The 25,224-nt window shown below is 45.0% G+C and overlaps 1 protein-coding gene across 3 annotated transcripts in view; it reads right to left on the minus strand.

Moving 5' to 3' along the window:
- Positions 1-659: 659 nt before the first annotated feature.
- The window catches only part of RDM1 (RAD52 motif containing 1), a 42,588-nt gene continuing 18,023 nt past the window's right edge, over positions 660-25,224 (minus strand). Inside the window, exons 1-7 of one of the 3 annotated variants that reach the window (XM_073607648.1) lie at positions 22,842-23,065; positions 8,205-8,267; positions 6,571-6,693; positions 5,021-5,183; positions 2,454-2,552; positions 1,289-1,377; positions 660-863 (exon numbers count right to left, since the gene is read on the minus strand). In XM_073607648.1, the coding sequence (XP_073463749.1) occupies positions 759-863; positions 1,289-1,377; positions 2,454-2,552; positions 5,021-5,183; positions 6,571-6,693; positions 8,205-8,267; positions 22,842-22,940 (741 nt within the window). In that variant the 5' untranslated portion in view covers positions 22,941-23,065 and the 3' untranslated portion in view covers positions 660-758. Of the gene's footprint in view, positions 864-1,288; positions 1,378-2,453; positions 2,553-5,020; positions 5,184-6,570; positions 6,694-8,204; positions 8,385-22,841; positions 23,066-25,224 lie in introns of those variants that run through there. The other 2 variants (XM_073607647.1, XM_073607649.1) reach the window with 2 other exon arrangements.

Here is a 25,224-nt window from a genome sequence, read left to right on the forward strand (position 1 = left end):
AGGGGACTTCGGTGGGTGTAAAAAGATGTCCGCTTGCCGACTTCTAAGTGTAGCCTTACTGCAGACGAGAATACCAAGATGGCGGCGACGGAACATCACTTTCGTGCGGTCTCTCCTCTCCCGGAAGTGACTTTTCACTGGCTGAGAAGGGCAGACTCCGGCGTAACACAGTAACTTCGGGTCCATCTCGACCAGCATTCGCGACCCCCGGGTTGAGAACCGCTGCCCTAGAGAATAAAATGGCAGTCGTTGCAATATTTTATGTCGCACTGTATTTGTGCAGCGGTCTTTTAAAAGCAATTTTTTGGTAAAAAATACACTTCAATTAATTTTAAAAAACTAAACAGTAAAGTTAGCCCAATTTTTCTGTATAATGTGAAAGATAATGTTAGACTCAGAATCATGAGAGAATCGTGATCTTTATTCTAAGCAAAAAAATTGTGATTCTCATTTTATCCAGAATCGTGTAGCTCTACTTGCAGGTAAAAAAAATAAAAATAAATTGTCCATCGGTTTACAACCGATTTAAACCAGACCCTGACTGTTTCCCAATTGCATGTCTGTTTAGAGTGAAAGTCTGTCTTTTGTCCAGTTCTAATGTATTACAGTGTGTGGCTAATTTACATTGTTATTTTTGGAAATAAAGTCAAACAACAGAATTTAGAAAAATAACATGAAATTTAATATTGTTTTTTACAGCACAGAAATGATTTAACATAAATCAGCCAAATTCTCTGAACCTATAAACAAATGTCCACTTATTCTCCATCTGCCAAGGTATCTTCATAGAAACTGATATTTGCTAGCATCTCCTCATCATCCTCGTCTCCTATGTCCAGGGTTGCCCAGGTAAAATCATTGACCTGTTAGGAAAATACAGCCACTCAGAATGAAAAAAAATATGTCACAAATAAAAAAAAAAAAAAATGTACGATTTTCACATCATGTTTTACTTTTTAACCATTTTTTGTTTTTCCTTTTGCGAAATAAAAAAAATATATAAAACATAGCAACATACAATACTACAACTAAAGTATAACATAGTCCACAAACACTCCCCTACCCACTGTATTTGAATTCACTGCCCTCCCTAAAACAAGGAGAGGCTACATATGAGAAATATCTATGTATATGTAACAAAAAAGTCAGTTTGTATGCATTGCTTTCTGCAATGCCTAGAGAAGGCTTACAGGAAACATACACAGCTAATTTTAGATCCAACATTAAAACAAACAACAAAATTGATGTTGATAAAACTGTGTACTTATTGCATTTCTGTCTTTTATACCTGAATGAGCCCCTGCAACTCTTCTTCTGTAAGACAATCTACAGTATCATCTTCATCAGGAACATACTCCACGGCAACTTTCCCATTGTCTGCAAATCAAGTACAAAGATCTGAGTTGATACAAATTTCTGCCCTAGAATAAGGCGACAATACTGACCAACAAGTCTAAAAGAGAGAGCTTTGTGAAATCCAGGTGTGACCATGTGTGATTTAGCATCTGCCAAAAATGTAACTATATTGCTACATTAAAGTGTTTTTTGAGAGGGGATATGATTTCAATGTACAAATACCGTAACTGGTGACCCCACAATAGGGATAAAACTTCAGCGAAAGGGAATTTATTAAGACACGCGGCCATTCACTAAAATTAGAAGAAAAGCGGTTTAACCTTAAACTGCGTAGATTGTTCTATACTTAAGAGTGGTAAGGATGTGGAATTCTCTTCCACAGGCGGTGGTATCAGCGGGGAGGATCGATCATTTAAAATAACCATTAGAAAAGCACCTGAATGACCACTTAATACAGGGATATACTATGTAATACTGACATAAAATCACACACATAGGTTGGACTTGATGGATTTGTGTCTTTTTTCAACCTTGCCTACTATGTAACACTTCATATTCCTGATATGTGCCTGCTGTACCATGTACTTGTATGAGAAAGTATCCTGTTCTCTTTGTATTGCCTCCTTTATTTAAAATCCCTGATGTTCCTGCCAGTCCCTCTGCTTTCCTATTAAAAACTGACCACACTAAGCATGAGAGCACACTGTGGCCAGATCTCTAGCTATGCTGGGAGCTCAGTGTGCTCTCCTCCAATGATCAGAATTGTCCTGATATGCCCTCCCTGCGCAGCATTGGGAAGCTCGGTGTGCTGCTGCCCCCCCCCCCCCCCCAGCTCTTATGCAACTGAGTAACAGAGGGAATGTGATCACTTATAAAAAAGGAGGGAAAAAAGGTATAATTTTTTTTTAATCTATACAAAAATGTTTTGCCTTTCATTTCTATTTTAAACTAAGAGCTTGATGATCAGTACTGGCCATCCATAACTGTAGTCTTAGATTTTTGGGTGAACTTACCTTTCATAAAAAATGATCAGCGGTCAATGCAATGGTGACGGGAACTTTTACACAGGAAGAAGTAGTAAAATGAACCAGTCTTACCAAAAATCACCAATAAAATCTTCTTAAAAGCATTAGAGAGAGCCTTTTGAACAGCAAATTTCTGAACTTTTCCATTCTTAGAGAGAAATTCTACTGGATCTAAAAACAAAAAAAAACAAAAAAAAGGTTAAAAAATAAAATTTTAGCAAATGTAATATATTAGCTAGGCATCGAAAAGGGCAATTCTTACTAATACACAGCATAGGCTGACATTTTTGTGGATTAAAGGATAAGTTCACCTTAGGAACGTGTCACATGTTCCACCCATTTTTAGCGTGGAACATGTAACATATTCCAGCATCTGCACTCTACACCTCCAATTTAGCCTTTAAGTGATTAGTGAATCAGAAATCCCTCTACAGGTACCCTATTCCTTATGTCGCAATAACCAACTCAAGTAAAGTGGACCTAAACTCCAAATTTATTTAAAGTTTGATTGACCAGGTATGTGTCAGAAAGGCAGGCTAGGAGCATAAACTTACTAATCAGCTGGCAAAAGTAGGTCACTACTTCTGGACCTGCAGTACCTCTGCATTGGGGGCGCCAGTCACTGTTGCTTAGGGTCCCGAAACTGGAATCCAGACAACCACAGAGCCAGATATTTAAGTTTACACTTTATTTATTGGTCCCCACCATAACTGACTAATCTATTAACTTAGGTATATAAACACAAAGGAGAAGTGCAAACTATATAAACACAATATTTAAAAAGTGTAATGAGTAAATATGAAATGAATAAATCTCTAAAGCATCAATAAGTGATAATATATAAACTCCCACGTGAAATCTCAAAGGATTTTGGATAAATAAATGAATGAATAACATGTTCACAAAAATATAAAGTTCTTCGTCTTTCTTTCTCAACATACCATTTAAAACATTTATCGGAGGAGTCAGTGTATGAAGTTAAAAGGCAAGTGTTACATATATAAAATTCATCCTGTCATTCACTACAGAAGAGAGCCGTCATCCCCCATAAGCAGATCAGGTTGAAACATCACAGCTGATTGCTGCTGTTGCCGGAGCATGCTGAATGATTACCTCTGTTTGGAGTTTGTATTGTGGGAGAGCTGCTGAGCGATCATCTGAAAATCATCCCATTGTATGGTTGATACCAGGCGAGTTTGACCCTTATAATTTGGGGTCCATTAGATTTGATAAGAGGCCATCTGGTTCTGCTTATATATTTCTCCTCTCCAGATTTAAAGCATCTGATCAAGTTTTGCTGAGTGTGAAAAGCGTAATCATTAGGTTTTTTTTCTGCTATTTTTTCACTTTGTTACTTTGTTTCAATTTGGACATGTTTTGACACATTAATCTAGATATTTTTGTGAACACGTTATTTATTCATTCATTTATCCACAATCCTTTGAGATTTCACGTGGGAGTTTATATATTATCACTTATTGATGCTTAATGATTTATTCATTTCATATTTACTCATTACACTTTTTTAATATTGTGTTTATATAGTTTGCGCATCTCCTATGTGTTTATATATATCCATGTTGGAATTAAGTATTTAATTTTGTCAGGAGATAGCAGCATTCACATAGGTTTACCAGTGTTTGGTCATTTTTTTCACCTTTTTATTTTAGGTATCTTTTATGAGTGATTGGGTGAGCGCAGATTAATTTTTATACAAATCTATTAACTTGACCATATACATCACATAAATTGTGCATGCAGTAAAAGAACTGTTCCAATTGCACAAAAAAAAAAAAAAGGATCAACTATCGCTACCGAGAGATTTTTCAGTATGATATAAGGAGGTCTATTAATATTTTCACGAAACTTTCACCCAGGACCTAGGATTCACACATTTTTTCCAATTAAATAAACTTAGAAAAATGCATGAACATAATAATAATAAAAAAAAAACAAGTGTTTATGGTGTGCCCACACCTCTAACAGTTAGGCTTAAGATATGTGAGGGAAAAAAAAGAAATTAGAACCTGTGTGTTGCCACATGGTGACCCCCTCATCAGCATGCCATTAGTGAGCACCTCTTCTCATAGTGCCAAAGTTTTTTTATTTTCATAACATATGTTTATTTATAACATAGCATACATAACATTTATTTTTTAACTTTATCATAAACTGATTATTATTTTTTTTTTATTTTGCAAAGAAAGCTACTTGCTTGAATTTGATTAATTTTCAGACCTTATTAAAAATTCAAGAACCAGACCCGTCATTCCCCTCTTTGCTTCATGACTTATGGAGCCACTGACCTGAAACAAATATGTAGATCAGGAGTTCTGACCTCAGTAGCTGTAAACTTGTTTTGGATCAGCAACTAACTATGGAGTGAAGAAAGAGGAGGATGGTAGCTCTTTTAAGCTGTCACACTTTTATTGGTTCAGAGTTTTTTTTAAGGTATTTTAGACAGAACAGAAATAGAAAATAAACAAATAAAATGTATTAAACCAGGTTTACTGTATTTTGAAACATTGTGATCTGTGTGCAATTAGTTCATTTATATCAGCTGTCCAGAAAATGGGAGTTGAGAACTATAGAGCACCAATCTTTAGACTTCTATTCTATCTCTATTCACAGGCAAGTACCGTTCTGCTTCTCAATAGCTTCCTCAGCGACACCGACTCCCCTGCTGCGAATTTCACGGTCATGAATGATCACCTCGACTACACATAGGTATCTTAACTTCGCCTGTTCCCTGGGATTCCCTTCCTCATCTGGATCATCATCCAGGCCAGTAATATTCTGAATCTGAGAGAGAAAACAAGGATTGAATTTGTCACGATTGTGTTAAAAAGTTTTAGATCACAGATATTAAGGTGGTTCTAAAAGCTGAAGGTTTTTTACCTTTGTGCATTCTATGCATAAGGGTAAAAAACCTTCAGTGTGCAGCTCCCCCCTCAGCCCCCCATTACTTACCTAAGCCCCATCTTGATCCAGTGATGTGCACGAGAGCATCGGCTCTCCTGGGTGTCTCCCTCCTCATTGGCTAAGACACAGCAAAGGAAGCCATTGATCTATCAATCACAGTCAGTGAGGAGGGAGTGGGGGGCAGGGCCTAGCCACACTCTATGTCTTTTAGCCTTCGTTCACATTGGCGCAAAATGACATGCACTTTGACATGTCAAATCGCAGCCTATTGCCGGCAACGGCACTGTCCCAATCGGTGCGATGCCACACGGATTTCCAAAAGTAGAGTAGTTCCTGTAGTACTTTTGGTGACTTCGGGGGCGATTTCAATAGACATCTGTGCATAAACCCACACAGATGTCTTTCAAATCTCCTCCGAACTCGCACTGAAATGCGGGTTTAAAATCATGCGCGTTCGGCTGAACTCGCACGATTTCAAACCCGTGTTTAGTGTGAACGTACCCATAGACACACACAGGTGGCTCTGGAGCGAGCACACACTAGTGCCCCTAAAGCAAGCAGCTTGCTATGGGGGGCACTCAGCAGGGGGAGGGCCAGGAGCACCAGTGGGGGCCACCCCAGAAGAGGAGGATCTAGGCTGCTCTGTGCAAAATCCTTGCACAGAGCAGGTAAGTATGACATGTTTGTTGTTTTTTAAAAAATCTGAACCTTTAGTAACACTTTAAATCTAAAGTGACTGTAAAGTGATATATTTCTTTTTAAATACAAACATATTATACTTACCTGCTCTGTGCAGTGGATTTGTACAGCCCTGATCCTCCTCTTTTCAGGTCCCTCTTCGTTGCTAGGCACCGCTCTCCTTGCTATGGGGTCACCTGAGCCGAGCTGCAGCTCCGTGTGTCCATTCAGACACAGAGCTGCGGTTCGACCCCGCCCCCTTCTCTCCTGCTGTATCAGTCAACCAGGAAGGAGAGTCCTGGACAGCCGAGGGACCCGTGGACATCGCTGGGCAGAGATAGGGCTCTGGTAAGTATTAGGGGGGCCGAGGGGGGCTGCTTGCACACAGAAGGCTTTTTATCCTAATGCACAGAATGCATTAAGACAAAAAAAACCTTCTGACCCCTTTAATACATTTTTGTCAAGCTATTTCAATCTTGTAGCATTAAACATTTATTTGCTTTAGCAAGCTGTATAGGTCACAATATCAGTACTAAAAATATATGTATATTTACAGAAAACAATAGTAAAAAAAATGCCAGTAACTCACTGCAATTACTCTTTGGCTCCAACCATTGAACCCTAAGTAATAGTTAGCCAGCTCTTTGCATTTGTAGCCATAAAGCTCCAGTGATTTGAACTGCAGACTTTTCTTTCTATTGCACACCTGCACCTGTGAAATAGAAGAAAACATACTCATGTGTATGCTATGAAAACAGGGAGGTCAACGGACCATTGCAATATGCAAAAACCCGGGTAACTTCTGTGACCTGAGGTCATAGGTGTCTACATATCCAGAATACATTCAGCAGTGTTAGCTTGCATTGGTAAACATGAGACTTGCCTACATAAATAATTTTATAATGTTTTTACAGGCACAAGATTTTTTTTTTGGTGCAATGGATTAAATTGACCTATATATAAAGGCGATTAATAGCAGAACTCCAGACGAAAATTAGCATAAAATGTATAACCCATTAAAAGAAAAAAATTTTTTTGATTACACAGTATGCTTTCATTCAACCCACTTCCTCTGAGCCCAGGAGAACTGTATAGTGAAAGAAGAAGCACCAAAGTGATGATCTCATCTTTCTGTCACTCTGCCTTCTCCTCCCATTAGCACGCTCATTGTCAGCACATAAACTGAAAATGAATAAGGGAAGTTACTGGCGCACAGAGTTTAGGGTATATGGTCCAGCCAGGACTGCATATATAAAAAAATACCAGTATTAAGGGTGACAATGGTGAATCCATAAAATGTCAATAGTCTGTGGTAGTTGGGGGTACAATAGGAATGCTCTGGACCATCCTCAGAGTTGTGGCCGGCTCTGTGTTGACCAAAGGTAGAAAGCAGAGAGGGAAGGAAGCGCCAGCTAAGTGTAGTATCTCAGTAAAATGTTTTTAATGGAAACAGATTAAAAACACTCAAGATTTAAATGTATAAAAAGCTCATCTGGTCACACTGTGCGTGGATGTAGATCCTCCTAATACCGTCCTGCAGGACCGCTGTCATCTGTTTCGGCTGCTGGGCATGGAGTTGGCTGGCTCGGGAGTCTGGAGGTGCCCCAGGAAGCCACACTGACCAGCGCGGAACGCACAGCGGAAGTGACATCACCAGACGGAAATGAGGGCCTGTAGAAGAAGCTGAATGCTCAGAGCGTGCATCCTGCCTTGTTTCCCTTCTTGTCTGGGTCCTCCTTCCCTTCTAGTGACGTCACTTCCACCGTGCGTTCCATGCTGGTCAGCGCGGCTTCCCGGAGTTCCTCCAGGCTCCCGAGCCAGCCAACTCCATGCCCAAAGATAAGACTGCATGACCCACCTAAGGTTGAACTTTAAGTAGACTTAATCACATACATGCATTTCCAAACCTGTATATTTTCAGATATCTGACACACTTGCCAAACTTCCGCGCCGAATAAAAAAATCTTCTCTCACTCAAACACTCAGTCATCTTGCAATTAGAGTGTAAATTTGATGATCAGGTGATCAGAAGGATCTTAACTGGAAAATCTAAATCAACTTAGTATGGCAAATAGTCAGATTGGGTACAAACAATTATATATCAGACTGCTTTTATATTTTGAAGTGAAAGAAAACTAAATTCACATACACGTAGCACATATTTCTTTACAGTGCGGTGCTAACCTGATACCATGACCTTCTATACATTTATCAAATATTTACCTTTAGAGGAGTGTCCTGAAACAAAGACTTCCTGTCACACGCCACTTGAGCTTTCTTGGCACACTGTGATGAGAAATATCTAATAACTGCATAATAACCAGGCTCAGCAACACCAGCGTTTGGGAAAAGCTTCATACAATACAGAGGCCCAAACTGAGAAAACACCTTCAGCAAGGAGCACTGCAGATGAATAAATGAGTGTGAGAACAGATCACAAACATAACAGGAATATATGGGATAAAAATATACAAACAGTATTTCAGGCATACTTAAAGTGATATTAAAAGTATTGGTTTTTTTTTTTTTTTTGTTTAAAAATAACAAACATGTTATATGTACCTGCTCTATGCAGTGGTTTTGCACAGAGCAGCCCAGATCCTCCTCTTCTCAGGTCCCTCACCAGCACCCCTGGCCCCTCCCTCCTGCCCCCACAGCAAGGAGCTTGCTATGGGGGGCACCCTAGCCGAGCCGCTGCTCTGTGTGTCTATTCAGACACGGAGCCGCGGCTCTGCCCTGCCCCCTCTCTCTCCTTAATGGCTCACTGACTTTGATGGACTCTCAGACAATGAGGAGGGAGAGTCCGGGACAGTCGAGACTCTCGTGCAAGATCACAGAATTGAGATGGGGATCAAGTAAGTATTGGGGGGCTGGTGCACCTAGAAGGTTTTTTATCTTAACGCATTAAGTTAAAAAAAACTTCTGCCTTTACAACCACTTTAACCACCTCAATACAAGGCATTTTCACCCCCTTCCTGCCCAAGCCATTTTTCAGCTTTTAGCGCTGTCACACTTTGAATGACAATTGCGCGGTCATACAACACTGTACCCAGATGAAATTGTTACTTTTCCCCCACAAATAGAGCTTTCTTTTGGTGGTATTTAATCACCTCTGCGGTTTTTATTTTTTGCGCTATAAACAAAAGAAGAGTGACAAGTTTGAAAAAAAAAAAAAAAAAACCACAAAATTTTTTACTTTTTGCTATAATAAATATCCAATTTTTTTTTCTTTAAAACAAATGTTTTCCTCAGTTTAGGCCGATATGTATTTTTCTACATATTTTTGATTAAAAAAAAAAAAAAAAAAAAAAGCAATAAGCGTATATTAATTGGTTTGCGCAAAAGTTATAGCGTCTACAAAATAGGGGATAGATTTATAGCATTTTTATTTTTTTACTAGTAATGGCGCCGATCTGCGATTTTTATCACGACTGCGATATTTCGGCGGATATATCGGACACTTTTGACACATTTTTGGGACCATTCACATTTATACAGCGATCCGTGCTATAAAAATGCATTGAGTACTGTATAAATGTGACTGGCAGGGAAGGGGTTAACACTAAGTGGTGATCGAGGGGTTAACTGTGTTTGCTAGGGAGTGATTCTAACTGTAGGGGGAGGGGACTCACAGGGGGAGGAGACCGATCGGTGTTCCTCTGTACTGGGAACACACCATCGGTCTCCTCTCCTCTGACAGGACCGTGGATCTGTGTGTTTACACACACAGATCCACGGTCCTGCTGTGTTACCGGCAATCGTGGGTGCCCGGCGGACATCGCGGCCGCCGGGCACGCGCATCGGGTGCCCAGTGACACGGCGGGCGTGCGCGATTGCCACCAGCGGCGCGCGCGGCCCCCCGGTGGGCTGGGAAAGCGAGGGCGTCATATGACGCCCTCCCACAACGAGAGCTGCGCCGCCTGCCCGTCATTAGAAAATCGAACAAACGTTCTTAAAATGACATTTTTTTTTAAGGAAGACATTGTTTTTTAGATAAAAAAAAATTTGATCTCTGAGTCTGATGATATTTACCAGATTCACCCTTTAATAGTATATATCATCTAATAGCATATACAGTATATCTCTCCTCTAATAGTATATACAGTATATCTCTTCTGTCTGTTATTCTCAGAGTGGATTAGAGATTTTGCTCTCTATCCATATAGTTGGTTATTTATATTTACCACTGCATAGAGATATTTAACCACTTGCCCCCTGCCATATAGCAAAATGACAGCGGCAAAGTGGTTTCAATATTCTGACCAGACGTCAGGGACGCGCATCATGGCGATCGTTGTTGCGGGGTGTCAGTCTGACACCCCGCAACACCGATCTAGGTAAAGAGTCTCTGACAGAGACTCTTTACCACGTGATCAGCTGTATCCAATCACGGCTGATCACAGTGTAAACAGGAAGAGCCGGTGATCGGCTTTTCCCCACTCGCGTATGTCAGGCACGAGTAGAGGAGAGCCGATCGGCTGCTCCTCTGACGGGGGGGGGGGGGGGTCTGTGCTGATTATCAGCACAGCCCCCCAGAGGATGACCACACTGGACCACCAGGGATGCCACTATGACCACCAGGTATGCCACCCTAGGCCACCAGGAATGCCAATCATTTCCCACAATGGATGCCAATCAGTGCCCACAATGGGCATCACTGATTGGCAGGCATTATTGTTTGGCACTGATTGGCATCCAGTGACATATATTACAGTACATCAGTGCCCATCCGTGCCACCTATCACTGCCCATCCGTGCCGCCCATCAGTGCCCATCTCTGCCACCCATCAGTGCCGCATATCAGTGCCGCATATCAGTGCCGCTTATCAGTGCCCATCAATGCCACCTCATCAGTGCCACCTCATTGGTGACCATCAGTGCCGCCTTATCAGTGCAGCCCCATCAATGCCCATCAGTGAAGGAGAAAACTTACTTATTTATAAAGTTTTGTAAATGAAACAAACAAAAAAACATTTTTTTTCAAAATTTTCTGTATTTTTTAATTTTAGCAGAAGATAAAAATCCCAGAGGTGATCAAATACCACCAAAAGAAAGCTCTATTTGTGGGAACAAAATGATAAAAATTTCATTTGGCTACAGTGTAGCATGACCGCGCAATTGTCATTCAAAAGTGCGACAGCGCTGAAAATTGGTCTGGGCAGGAAGGGGTGTAAGTGCCCTTTATTGAAGTGGTTAAGAATTAATTGCCTTTTTTTTAAAAAACTTTACATATTAACTAAATTATACACCACACTTTTTAAGGTTATTAACCGATTATTCGAAACAATAATCGGCCAACTAATCGATTATGAAAATAATCGTTAGTTGCAGCCCTACATAATAGATTCAGCTACCTGAAAACTGGACTAATTAGAGATAAGATGCACACTCAAACATCTGAATTCTAGATTAACCAATAATGGCCGCTAATTAGGTGGTGCGGGGTCGCCAGGTCACCACATGCTATATATAGTTGGGAAGTGTAGCAAGATGACGTATTGATGACGAAACACGTAGGGCGGAGCTTCCAGCTTCTTTGTATCACTTCCAGTTTGAAGCCGTGGAACGTGAATCGTCCCGGACTTCCTGTTTTTAAATGCTTTTTGCGCACAGAGAAAATGTGAGTAAATATACAACTGTGTAAGTTTGAAAACAGTATTATGCTATGGGAGCAATCTTTTCTCTGCATGTGGAGGAGACGGAGGGGCTGAGCTTTTAAATGAGCAAGGAGAGGAAAAGTCATACACGGGCGTGGATCTGGGAAGGTCTACACAGTGGCATATACTGTGAAAGTGGAATACCCAAAGTTGCATGACAAGTCGCACTAGTGGAAACAGAACCTTAAGCAGGAACATTTAAATGTGATCTGGGAGGCAGAAGTGTTGTTTATATTTCCCTGATGACTTGTCTTCCATGTAGAAAAGCTAAACGTAAGAGAGACAGTGCCTACGGCCACATCACCCTGAAAGCACCCGATCTCGTCTATGTAAAGAGGCCTATGTTCAAATGGCCTTTACAGAGACACTGTCATATTTTGCCCACTTAAAATGACAATGCCTGCTGATAACTTACCCATCAGCATGTTATACTTACAAATCCATGCCCCTTGCAGCTGCAGGAGTCTACCCTACGACCCCTTTCACACTGGGGCAGTTTGCAGGCGTTATTGCGCTAAAAATAGCGCCTGCAAACCGCCCCTAAACAGCCTCCGCTGTTTGTTCAGTGTGAAAGCCCGAGGGCTTTCACACTGAAGCGGTGCGCTGGCAGGAGAAGAAAAAATCTCCTGTCAGCCGCTTCTTTGGAGCAATGAAGGAGCGGTGTATTCACTGCTCCAGCCCATTGAAATCAATGGGACAGCGCGGCTATACCGCGGTAATACCGCGGCTATACGAGGGGTTTTAACCCTTTTTCGGCCGCCAGCGGGGGGTTAAAACCGCACCGCTTGCGGCCGAATACCGCGGTAAAACAGCGCTAAATATAGCGCTGTTTTACCGCCGACGCCCCCTACCGCCCCAGTGTGAAAGGGGCCTAAGAAAGCTCCAGTGTCAAAGTTTACCTGGGTGGATAACATCACTGCGCCTCTAAAGGTAACAGTGTTACAGCCTGGAAATTGGTGGCTCAAGCCCAAGCACTGTAGCATGTGGAAGGCCACACACACACTGCCCCATACCCAGAAGCACCGTTACAGCAACAGAGGAAGGAGACAGCAAAGGAAAGCATGGTTGAATAAGTATATTTTGTTGGTGGGATGGGCTATCAGCAGACAACTACTCATTTGGGGCAAAGCGACAGCTTCCATTTAATTCCCATTATATTATAAGAAAGTGAAAGAATCAATCATAAAAGCACAGTCCAAGTATTAATGATTGTTGTGAATGGGCTATTCACATGCATCACACAAGAGTGCTGACCTGTATTGTGCAATCTGTAGCTTGGCTATGGTGTCACAGACAAAAATAAATACCCGAGCAATCAGGGCCCACATTTCATTATGCATAAACATGTACAAAGTGGAGGACTTTTAAGACACATTTTACTTTAAAAATAAACATTTTATTAATTGGTGAAAAACTTTTTTTTTTTTTTTTTTTTAAACAGTAGCAGTATTAAAATGTTAAAACATATATGACCCCTTGAACATTATTCCCCACCCATTCATGTGGGTAAATACAAGCCTTTCCATGCATATTTCTCACGGCGTTTACAGTCACGGGTGCAGTGGAACGTAGTATATCTCAATGCATTTCTCAGATAGATGACTGCTTCACCAGAAGAATAGAGAGAGGGAGGAAACAGGTGGTCAATACACTCTCCTCCAATCAGGAGTCCAGAAGCCCAAGCTCTCCTCCATGCTGGGGCCACAGACGTCCCCACAGAAAGAAGCACCATATACAGTGTGCACAGCGGTTACCAATGTATATGGAGTCTGAATCTCTTAGCCAAGAGACAGAGGAAACCACCCTTTTGGACCTCACAATGATAGGGTGCTGGAGATCTCAAACGCTGGAAAAACTCCCCAGGCTATCATCATCTCATCGTGTTGCTAGGATGTTGCTAAGAGACTCCTAGCTCTTCCTGTTCACCTCCACCATCACAGGAGAGAGCTTTTTCTGATTCAAACTTCCTTACCTGCACTTGCTCTCCCCGATGCAGTAGCTCTGAGCTCAGTGTTTCAAAGAACACTCCTGTGATGGTGGAGGTGAACTGTGACAGCTGGAAGATTGTTAGCAAAATCCAAGCAACAAGGCAGGACAGAGGGATGGTATCTCTGTAACCCCTTGCCCCACCTCTGTACCCTCATCTGTCCCACCACTGTACCACCCTGCTCATCTGTGCCACCACTGTAACCCCCTGCTCATCAGCCCCACCAATGTTCCCCCTTTCTCATCTGCCTCACCACTGTACCTCCTTGCACATCTGCTCCACCGACGTACCCCCATGCTCTTCTGTCTCACAGCTGAACCATCTTATCATCTGTCCTAACACTGAACTTATCTGCCCCACCACTGTACCTCCTGCACATCTGTCCCACCACTGTACCCCCTGCACATCTGCCCCACCACTGTAACCCCCTGCTCATGTGTTCCACTGATGTACCTCCTTTCTCCTCTGCCCCAACACTGAACCCCCCCTGCTCATCTTATCTATCACTGTAACCCCCTTCTCATCTGGCCCAACACTGAACACCCCTGCTTTTCTGTCCCACCGCTGAACCCCCTTGTCATCCCTCCCACCACTGTACCTCCTGCACATCTGCCCCACCACTGTAACCCCCCTGCTCCTCTACCCTATCAATGTACCCCCTTTTCTCATCTGCCGCACCACTGTACCTACCTGCACATCTGCTCCACCACCGTATCCCCATGCTCTTCTGTCTCACTACTGAATCACCTTCTCATCTGGCCAACCACTGTAACCCGCTTTCTCATCTGCCCCACCAATGTACCTCCTGCACATCTGTCTCACCTCTGTACCCCCCTGCTCTTCTGCCCCACTACTGTAACCCCCTGCTCATCTGTCCCACCAACACAACTCCTTTCACATCTGCCCCAACACTGTACCCCCCGATCTTCTGTCCCACTGCTGAACCCCTTTCTCATCTCTTCCACCACTGTACCTACTTGCACATCTGCCCCATTGTTGTACCCTCTTCTCATCTATGATATGCGTGATATGCAGAGTGGTGAAAGGAAGCAGAGATGAGACACATCTACCTGTCCTGGCACACTCATCCTGCTGATCCAACTCTCCCATCCAGCCCACATGCAATGATGAGCTCAGGTCAGGGGCATTTTCTGAAAGCAGTGGGCCTGGGTGCAGGATCATAAGTTGGGCCCCTGCAGCTGAGAAAAAGTTAGGCGCTCTGCGCCACAGGAAAAGTTGGGTGTGATTTTCATTGCACTGAATAATGGCTCTGGCTTAAAGGGACACAGAGTGCAGGGGTTCAGTAATAAAGTGACGTGGGGGGGAGGGGGGGCATAGCCTGAACGGCATGTGAGTGGTCGCACAGCACAGAGCTCCTGTTATAGATCCTGCACCGATCCTCTTCCTGCCATCGATCCGCACCGACACTGACCCAGATCATCAGCTGTACCTCCCGAGGAGCCACAGGGGAGAATTCAGCACTTTTTGGGGCCCATGATAACCCGAAAAGGCGAAAAAGACGCAGAGGCCGCGGCAGCCATGGAGGCCCAAGATAGCACCGGCTCCCCTCAGCCTCAGAGAACGGCGCGAGGAGCCGACAAGGCACAGGAGGCGGGCGGTAAGTCCCACAAGACACAAACAGCAGGGGAAGGAACAGCCCAGAGACATGCTCTATTATAGGCAAAAGTTGCACGGGACAGGCTGCTCACTTCCCCACCAGCACAGACCCCTGCACATGAGCCTGACAGACAACATGGCACCTCTGCACTAGATGATGCATTATCCCTGGAAGGCTCCGCGTCCCTACACCAAACCTGGTTGACACACTGCAGGAAGACAGACAGGAACCCACACTGACTGAAATACTGAGTGCAATACAGCGATGCACAGCCTCCATAGATGGCCTGAAAGAACAGTTTGGGGGTCTCACTGAAACAGTGCCCCTTATGAAACAGGACCTCCAAAAGATCAGGGAGAGGACCACGGCTGTGGAGGGCAGGATTAGTGAGGTGGAAGACCTGCTACCTTCACTCACCAGGGATGCCAGGACAGCACTACAGCAAGCTGCACAGGCCAACGCCAAAACAGACGACATTGAGAACCGTCTAAGACGGAACAATGTCCGCATTGTGGGGCTCCCTGAGAAAGTTGAGGGCCGGGACCCCACAGCTTTTACAGAAAAATGTCTGCAAGATATATTCGGCAGGGAGGTCTTCACCTCATTGTTTGCAGTGGAGCGAGCACACCGCCTTGACCCCTCCCCCAGGTAACCCACTGGGATCCATGTTGGCCCGGCTCTCGAATTACAAAGACCATGAGATCATACTCAGGCTGGCAAGGGAGAGAGGCACTGTTCATTTTAAATCGGACTAAAGTTTCATTTTATCCTGACTTCTCTGCAGAGGTGCAACGAAAGAGGGCCAAATTTGCTGAGGTGAAGAAGTGCCTACAAAAAATTCAAGTAACCTATGCGATGCTGTATCCGGCTAAACTGCGCATCACTGCCAGGGGGCAGTCCACCTTCTTTGAATCTGCCTTGGATGCAGCCGCACGGCTGGATTATAATGAACAGGACCTCTGGAGACATCGTGAAGCTGACAGGGGAGACTGACGCCCAAAGAGCGAGTACAACATGGTCGGTATGTTATATGCAGACATTTTAAGTTCAGTACTTACAAAGCGGGACACTGTACAATTTGCCTAAACTAGCGCTCTGACAACGCTAAGCACCAGGTTAGGATCTAAGTGACTGTGGGCGAGTGGTGCTCACAAGTGTCCACAAAACTCTACTATGTAACAGTTGTGGGGACATGTTTTTCGGTGCCTGGTTGGCACAAGTTTACTGAACAGTTACTGGCATGAGGGAAGAAGGAGGCAGTTTGCTTCTGCCCCATGCAGGTCTGCAACAGCTGCTCAACAGACTAGTTGTGGACAGATCTTTATGCTTACCTTTGTTGCGCAGTTATGCTTTGCTCTGAAACCTACACTTCACTGTTTTTACCAACTGAACCTGATACCTTGTCAATGTATGACCATCTGCTACCTGAAGCAACTGAGTGCCCCCCGAGTGACAGGTGACATTTTTCCAATCGGGAACAAGGCGGAGAGACCTCTATACCAAAGGAGTGCTAATCTACTTTATTTAACATGGCTGCCACAGTGCCACTCCAACAGTGACTTGGAACGTCCGAGGTGTTCATGACCCGGTAAAACGCACTATGATCAGCTCATGTTTGAAGAAATTTCACCCAGCGATAGTGAGCCTGCAGGAGACTCATCTTACAAAGGATACGGTTGGATTCCTGCAATATTCCTGGGTGGACAAGGCATACCACTTCATGCATTCTGCATATTCTCACGGGGTGAGTGTACTGGTACATAAGTCCTTGGTCTACCAGGAATTAGACTCCGCTATAGACCCCCTGGGTCGCTATGTGTTCTTATACTGAAGACTGTTTACTTTGAATGTGGTTCTTGCTTTTGTGTTTATCCCCCCCCCCCTCATTCTCTAGGGAGATATTGCAGCTTCTGCTGTCGTACCTGGTTGACAAACCTAACATCCCCACCATGATCATGGGAGACTTGATCGGCATCCTCCAGCCCAGCCTCCCTTAGGTGGCAGAGGCACTATTTTGAGCCAGCCACTGCAGGAGGTGGGCTGGACAGATGAATGGAGAGCAAAACACCCAACAACCAAACAATTATCGCGCTTCTCTAAAACACATGTCTCGCTCTCTTGCATTGACCTTTGCGTAGGGTCCTCACATATTCTTAACATGATCACCAAAGTGGAGTACTTTCCCAGGGGGGTATCGGATCACTCCCCACTGGCAGCACACTTTACCACCCATCCAGCTGCTTCCCTGTCTAGAGCCCCTTGGAAAATAAACGCCTTTTGGCTAAAACTTTTTGCATCCCACGAGCGGGTAGTGAAACAAATAGAACAATACTTTCACAATAACCGATTGCACACAGATGTTACACAGAAATGGGATGCCTTCAAGGCATGCCTTAGGGGTACATTCATAGCAGAAATTGCGGCCATAAAACATAATTTGTCAGCCCTCCTGGTGCGGGTTGAAGACCAGGTGAGACAGACCGCCTGCGCTCTCATTTGCACGAATCTGCGAGGGAGGCATGGATATCTAGGCAGGATTCCCTGGGCCATTGGAGATCTTCCGCCTCAGAGCGAAAACGATTCTTTACCAAACAGGCCTTCTATGAGGAGGGGGAGAAAACTGGCCGTTTGCTGGCTAGCAGGTCCCAACAATCCTCTCCAGCCAAAGGAGCCATTCGCTGCTCCACGGGGCAAATGGTGAATGACCCCGAGCTAATAATCACTGAACTAGCTTATTTCTATGCAGATTTGTACAAACCTTGTGACAACTACACTGAGGAGGGAATGCAGAGTTAATTAGACACTGTGTCCTTGCCAGCTCTAACTCGTCGAGTGCGCATGGAGCTTGATGCTCAATTTGCATTGGATGAGCTGAAAGAGGCTGCGGCCTTCTTTCCTACTTGTAAAGTGTCAGAGGATGAGGGGATCCCCGTGGAAGTTTACAACCAATACGGAGAAGTAATCCTACCTAAATTACTAGAGGTTTTTAACTCCTCCTTTAAATCAGAGGAGCTACCTATAACTATGACAAGGGCAAACATTATATCATTACTTAAACCCAGAAAGGACCCGTTAGATCCGAGTTCTTGTAGTCCCATCTCGTTACTGCAAAGTGACGTAAAAATACTAGCCAAGGTCCTGGCCATGAGAGTTAACAAGGTTATTTTGTCTATCATCCACCTAGACCAGGCAGATTTTATGCCAGAAAAGTCCACTGCGACCAACCTCAGAAGACTGTCTGAACATGCAGACCCCAGCAGATGCGGCTGGCCAGAGGGCACTGTTGTCTCTTGACGCCAATAAGGCATTTGACAGTGACGGCTAGCGGTATCTATAGGCCGTACTGGCTAAATTTGGGTTTGGGTCTAGATTCATCACATGGGTAAGGCTACTAAATGGCTCGCCACAGGTCGCCATACGCATGTCCGATAGAATGTCACATGCCTTTGCACTGGGCAGGGGGACTAGGCAGGGGTTCCCCCTGTCTCCCCTGCTATTTGAACTGGCCATTGAGCCTCTTGCAGCCCAGGTGAGGAATTGCCCACAGATTAAGGGATTTCACTACGGTGAATTGCATAAGAAAATAATGCTCTATGCCGACGATATGCTCCTCTTTAGGAGCTATGACTCCTATCAGGTGTTGCTCAGGTGCTAAACTTATGCTGGCTGGCACAGGGGCGGAGTCGGTACCAGAAGGCCTAGACGCTCAGATGTTTCAACGGCCCAACAAACAGATGCCCACTTACACGCTCCTTTAGAAGGTGTGGAACAAGGCTAAACAATTACAACACCTAACGGGGTATACAGCTTACAGCCCACTCTAGGGGAATAAAACATATGTAGAACTGGCCAAAATCCAACAGGGATCAAAGTGGTGCTTCATGGGAATAACCCACTTAAGGCATGTCTTCCACAATAGGAGACTGTTCTCCTTCACAGACCTACAATCTAAGTATGCATTACCATCCAACATGATGTTTTACTACCTACAACTAAAACACACCGTCAAGGCACGGGGCGACGCAGTGGACTGGGTACAATCTCCCACAACTGTTTTTTCATATACTGCAAAACGCACCCCATGAAAGCAGCGACATAATGGGAAGCAGACTTGGGTCCCATTACAGGGGAGCAGTGGGAAGAGGCCCTTCAGGCAGTTAACACCTGCTCGCTGAATGTATCACAAAAGATATCCCAATTATATATACTATTGAGAGTGCACTATACCTCAGGAAAACTCCACAAAACGGGCAAAATACCAGACCCGCTATGTGGCAAATGTAAAGCAGTGCCTGGGGACCTGATTCATCTCCTCTGGCATTGCCACAAACTCCATTGGACGGGGGTTCTAACTACACTTAACCAGGTATTTAAAACCAATGTCCCTCTGGATCCACTAAGCTGTCTTTTGGGGGTATTGGAGGGGGCAATCCCGGAGGTGACAACGATAACTTTCACCAGAGCACTGTTTCAAGCTGGAAAACAATCCTTATGAGCTGGAAATCGGCTGCGCCACCGACGGTTAAAACATAGATTCAACACATGGGAAACTCTTATCATGGAAAAATACATATATCAGCATAGGGGAAACCCTGGGAAATTTGACAGATTATGGGATGCATGGCTTGATACGCCAGGTATAAGCCCCAAGGAACTGGTACAGATAAGACTGCTGAGAGGCTTATAAATGTAAAAGGTACCCCAGGGACACACCTGGGGGGATATTAGAATGCATGTCAGGGCAGGGACGGGGATGCAGGAGATGTTGACTCACTGGCAAGGGTTTGAAATGTATTACCAGACGAAGGATCCAACAGGGTATGTACAATGTAATATTGATTAACAGGAGTATGTATATTGTAAGATGTAAGCAATGGTTGTGTAATGGACAATTCAATGACAAAACAAAGTGTACTGCGATTTATGTATTCATGATTCTAATGAAAACCTTTCTTGAGCAAAAAAAAAAAAAAAAGTAAGTGACGCAAAGGTTTAGGAATAATTTCAAAGTTCCCAGAAGCTCAACAGTTTCCACAAACTGTCACCTGATTGTGGTTATCTCAATCACAGCGATATCCCTTCTTTCTGAGATCGGGAGTGGCAACCAAGCGAGTCATCTTCCTCCAGATGGTGGGCGGGGCTAGCAGGACTGTGATTGGCTTTAGCAGTGGCCAATGACAGTCCTCCTCCTGGAAACAGGGTACGCCCCCCCCCTTGCAGAACTGCACCCAATCTCTTCCCCAGCACAAAAGCTGACGATGACAGCTACAGCAAAGTTAGAGAACGAAACAATGTTTCCCATCTTTTACAATGTGTGGGGGCACAAGTGCCTCCCCCTCAGTGTAGGTGCGGCGTGGGGAAGACCGGCAAAAGAGGCTAAAAACATGTAACCTTTGGTTTATTTAGAATTAAATCAAAGGCATGCTATTCTGTCTGTAAATGAGGTCAGTTTAACCTTTTAAGGACTAAACCTTTATTCTATCCATTAAAGTGAAAAACCTTCTGTGGTGCAGCTGCCCCCCAGAGCCCCCCCCCCCCCTCCCTTTACTTACCTGAACCCGATCATTCCAGCAACGAGAATGAGCGCCTCCACTGTCTCGGGTCTTCATTGGATAGATTGATAACAGCGCTGTCAATCAAATTCAGTGACATGGGAGACGGGGGAGGGGGCCGAGTCCTGCTGTCTGTGTCAATGGACGCAGCAGCAGGATTCGTGAGCGCTCCCACACAGGTGCCCCCTTGGAATGTAGGCTCTCCATGGGGGCACTCGATGCGAAGGAGGAGCCAGGAGTGCCGCCAGGGGACCCTTGCACAGAGCAGGTAAGTATAACATGTTTGTTATTTAAAAAAAAAAAACAAAAAAACACAAGTCTTTACAATCACTTTAACCACTTAAGGACCGGAAGATTTGCCCCCTTAATGACCGGGCAATTTTTTGCGATACGGCACTGTGTCGCTTTAACTGACAATTGCGCGGTCGTGCGCCACTGTACCCAAACAAAATTGACGTCCTTTTTTTCCCTCACAAATAGAGCTTTCTTTTGGTGGTATTTGATCACCTCTGCTGTTTTTATTTTTTGCACTATAAACAAAAAAAGAGCGACAATTTTGGAAAAAAAAAAAAAAGGATGATATTTTTAACTTTTCGCTATATTAAAAATCCAAAAAAAAATAAATGAAAAAAAAAAACAATTTCTTCCTCAGTTTAGGCCAATATATATTCTTCTACATATTTTTGGTAAAACAAATCGCAATAAGCGTATATTGATTGGTTTGCGCAAAAGTTATAGCATCTGCAAAATAGGGGACGGATTTATGGCTTTTTTTTTACTAGTAATGGCGGCGATCTGTGATTTTTGGTGGGACTGCGACATTGCAGCGGACAGATCGGACACTTTCTTGGGACCATTTACATTTATACAGCGATTAGAGCTAAAAATAGCCACTGATTACTGTATAAATTATACTGGCAGGGAAGGGGTTAACACTAGGGGGCGATCAAGGGGTTAAGTGTTCCTCTAGGGAGGAGTGGACTGACAGACAGAGAGAGATCGCTGTTCCGGATCTCTCTCTACTTCCCTGAGAGAACGGTGATCTGTTTCCATTGACGGATCCCCGTTCTGCGGACATCGTGGCCGCCGGCTTGGCGCATCGGCTCCGACGCCACGCGGGCCCCCCCTACACCCCTTAAAGCAGCCGCCGTACAGCTGCGGCGATTCGCGCAGGGGAGCCAACCTGCTGCGACGGCGGCTGGTCGGCAAGTAGTTAAGGTTGGGGGTTAATTATTATTTATGTATTATTACTTATTATTTATGATTTTTTGTTATTTGCGTATTTAAACTTATTCATTCACACATTACTATCTTATTTCTTACATTTAATTCTTGTTAACAGAAAAGTTGCACAAAAACAAGCGAATGGCGCGTTTCTACGTGAATAAGAGACGCGCAAAAAAAAACGCTCAAATCTGCCAGATTCCAGCTACAATAAAAACTCCGGAACTTTTTTTTTTTTTTTTGCGCTTCAGACTTGTAGCGGAGGTGTGAACCATCTCCAGAATGAAGCATTGATTTTATTTTTTTTTTATTCTCCTCCAGCGTTTTTCGAGTTACAAAACGCTGAGGGCCTTATAGTTAGCAGCTTCCCCTCGCATCAGAAAACCGCGGCGCTATTTCAGGTGCACGAAACCGCATGGTATCAGAGTTCCGTGGGGAACATTTTTTTTAGGAAAGGTTCTGGGACTTCCTTTATCGGGGATAGCAGACTATGGAAAGGAGCACGTCCTTGCGCCCGTGACGCGAACGCTGGAACGTGCGCCCCATAGTCTGCGCTGAGCTGCATTTCCCCACAGCTGGTCACCATAGAAACCAATGCAGTGTGTACAGTCTCTATGATATGAGGACACAGGATTGTGTATTACTATAAGGCTCGCTCCCTCACACCTCTTTCTGCACATGGACGCGCCTACCACACACTCAGCGCGCGCTTTCTCCCTCCCGCGGGAACGCGCCTAAATATCTACAAACTAAACCAGGTCTGTTTCGTGACCGAAAGCCGCCAAAAAATAAAAAAACAGCCCCACCCGGTCGGTGACTCACATAGATCTCCCCCTCGGAGAGCCGGGCCGTAATGTTCCACACAAACACCACTTTATTACTCTCTGCGGGGACAGTAAACGCCACAACTTCCGGATCCATTTCTCCTCACGCGTATGGACCGCCAAAACCCGGTTCCGCCCCCTTTCCTTCTTGAGCCAATGAAAGCGCCCGGGGCGGGGTCAGGTAACGCTCAGGTCGGTAGAGCGCCGCGTGTTGCAGGGGGCGAGGTTATAAAAGTGAATGGGAGCTGCCGTAAAGAGAGCCTACGTTCCGTCAAATATGGCGACTCGTCAGAATTTGCAACTGAAGTGACGTTCCGTCGTCGCCACCTTGCTACACCCCCGCACTCCTCCACAGTAACGATACACCGAGAGGGGGGCAAGCGGACATCTTGTTACACCCACCGGAGTTTTGCATCACACAGTTATTTGTAACAGGAAACTGGGCTTATAAGATAACATACAGTATTTAGAAATCCGTCGGACTGTTTAGATGTTAAATTTTAAAAGCAGTGGCAAACCTGCTGATCTCACAGGTTTGCTAATGTGACAGAACAGCGCTGCTTTTATAATTCAACATGTAAACAGTCCGATGGATTTCTAAATACTGTATTTCACCATATATGCTCCATTTCCTGTTAAAAATAACTGTGAGATGCTAAACTCCGGTGGGTGTAACAAGATGTCCTCTTGCCCCTGTATCGTCACATATGGCGACCCACCACATTTGGCTACCCGCTGGAGTGCGCATGCACGACGCCGCCATATGCGTTCCAACACTTTTACGACAAAACAGCACACTAAAACCATCAGATAGTGTGACGGAAGTGACGTTGAACTCAGGGGCGGATCCAGAGCCTAGTCTTGGGAGGGGCACTGCCAGAAAAAACTTTTTTTGGGGTAAATGTAATGGGGAAATGGTTGGTGTTAGCGCTTCAGTCATCACGGCACCATGGTTGTTATGGTGTCAGGATGATTGAAGCGCATTATTACTATTATTACATTGTTATAAAAAAAGAAATAGTTCAACTCACCATAATGCAGAATCAGTGGGAGCCCCGAACGTGCCACTGTCACCTGCCACACGTTGCGGATTGCCACTTGCCATATCGCCTGTCACTAGATGCAGATTGTCACTTGCCATGTCCCATGCCACACATTGCAGATTGTCACTTGCCACACGTTGCAGATTGTCACTTGCCACGTCCCATGCCACACGTTGCAGATTGTCACTTGCCACGTCCCATGCCACACGTTGCGGATTGTCACTTGCCACGTCCCATGCTCTCCCCACCGGAGCCGCCTGCTGTCTCTCTCCAGTCCCCACTGGAGCCGCCTGCTGTCTCTCCCTACCGGAGCCGCCTGCTGTCTCTCTCCAGTCCCCACTGGAGCCGCCTGCTGTCTCTCTCCAGTCCCCACTGGAGCCGCCCGCTGTCTCTCCCCACCGGAGCTGCCTGCTGTCTCTCCCCAGTCCCCACCAGAGCCGCCTGCTGTCTCTCCCCAGTCCCCACCGGAGCTGCCTGCTGTCTCTCCCCAGTCCCCACCGGAGCCGCCTGCTGTCTCTCCCCAGTCCCCACCGGAGCCACCCGAGACCCGCTGTCTCTCCCCACCGCTGTCTTTCAGCCGCGGAGCCGCCCGCCGGCTCTCTCACCCACAGCGATGCCTGCCAGCACATTTACTGACCCACATTCTCGGAGGGGGCAATTGCCCCGTTGCCCCCCACTGGATCCGCCCCTGGTTGAACTGCACTTGTGCAGTTATTATGTGGCTCTACCCCAAAGTCCAGGTACAAGCCCCACCATCCAAGTGGATATAGAGCTAGATTATAATTATGCCGAGCGAAGCGAGGCCGTGCCCAAAGCGTGGCGAGCGAAGCGAGCCCGCGAGGGGTCCTGTTGCAAAGTGGTGTCTTACAATAATAATTATACAGAAGAAGAGCTTGTCTGTAATGTCACTTCCATTACATTATCTGATGGTTTCACTGCTCCGTATTGTCGTAAAAACTCTTGGAACGCATATCGGCAAGTTACGCATGCGCAGTGCGACATTTCTCAGTGGATCGTTACTTCCGTAGCCAAATGTGATGGGTTGCCATATGTGTCGAAACACCCCTTCTCGGTGTATCGGTACTGTGGAGGAGTGTGGGGGTGTAGGGGGTGTAGCAAGATGGCGGCGACAGAACATCACTTCCGTTGCCAATTAACACCTGTCATAGGAGGTCATGGAGGCTGCTATAGTCATCACTGCATGTGAGAATGCTAAACTCCTGGTTGTCAGGCTTCAGTTCTGTATGAGCTGCCGACCTGGAACTGCTATAGAGACCAGAAGTTATGACTCTTGGGGACCAGGCCCGGCCTTTTCTGACCTTTGTTGCTTACAAGCAG

Source organism: Aquarana catesbeiana, linkage group LG12 (assembly GCF_042186555.1).
Source record: "Aquarana catesbeiana isolate 2022-GZ linkage group LG12, ASM4218655v1, whole genome shotgun sequence".
Lineage (NCBI taxonomy): Eukaryota > Metazoa > Chordata > Amphibia > Anura > Ranidae > Aquarana > Aquarana catesbeiana.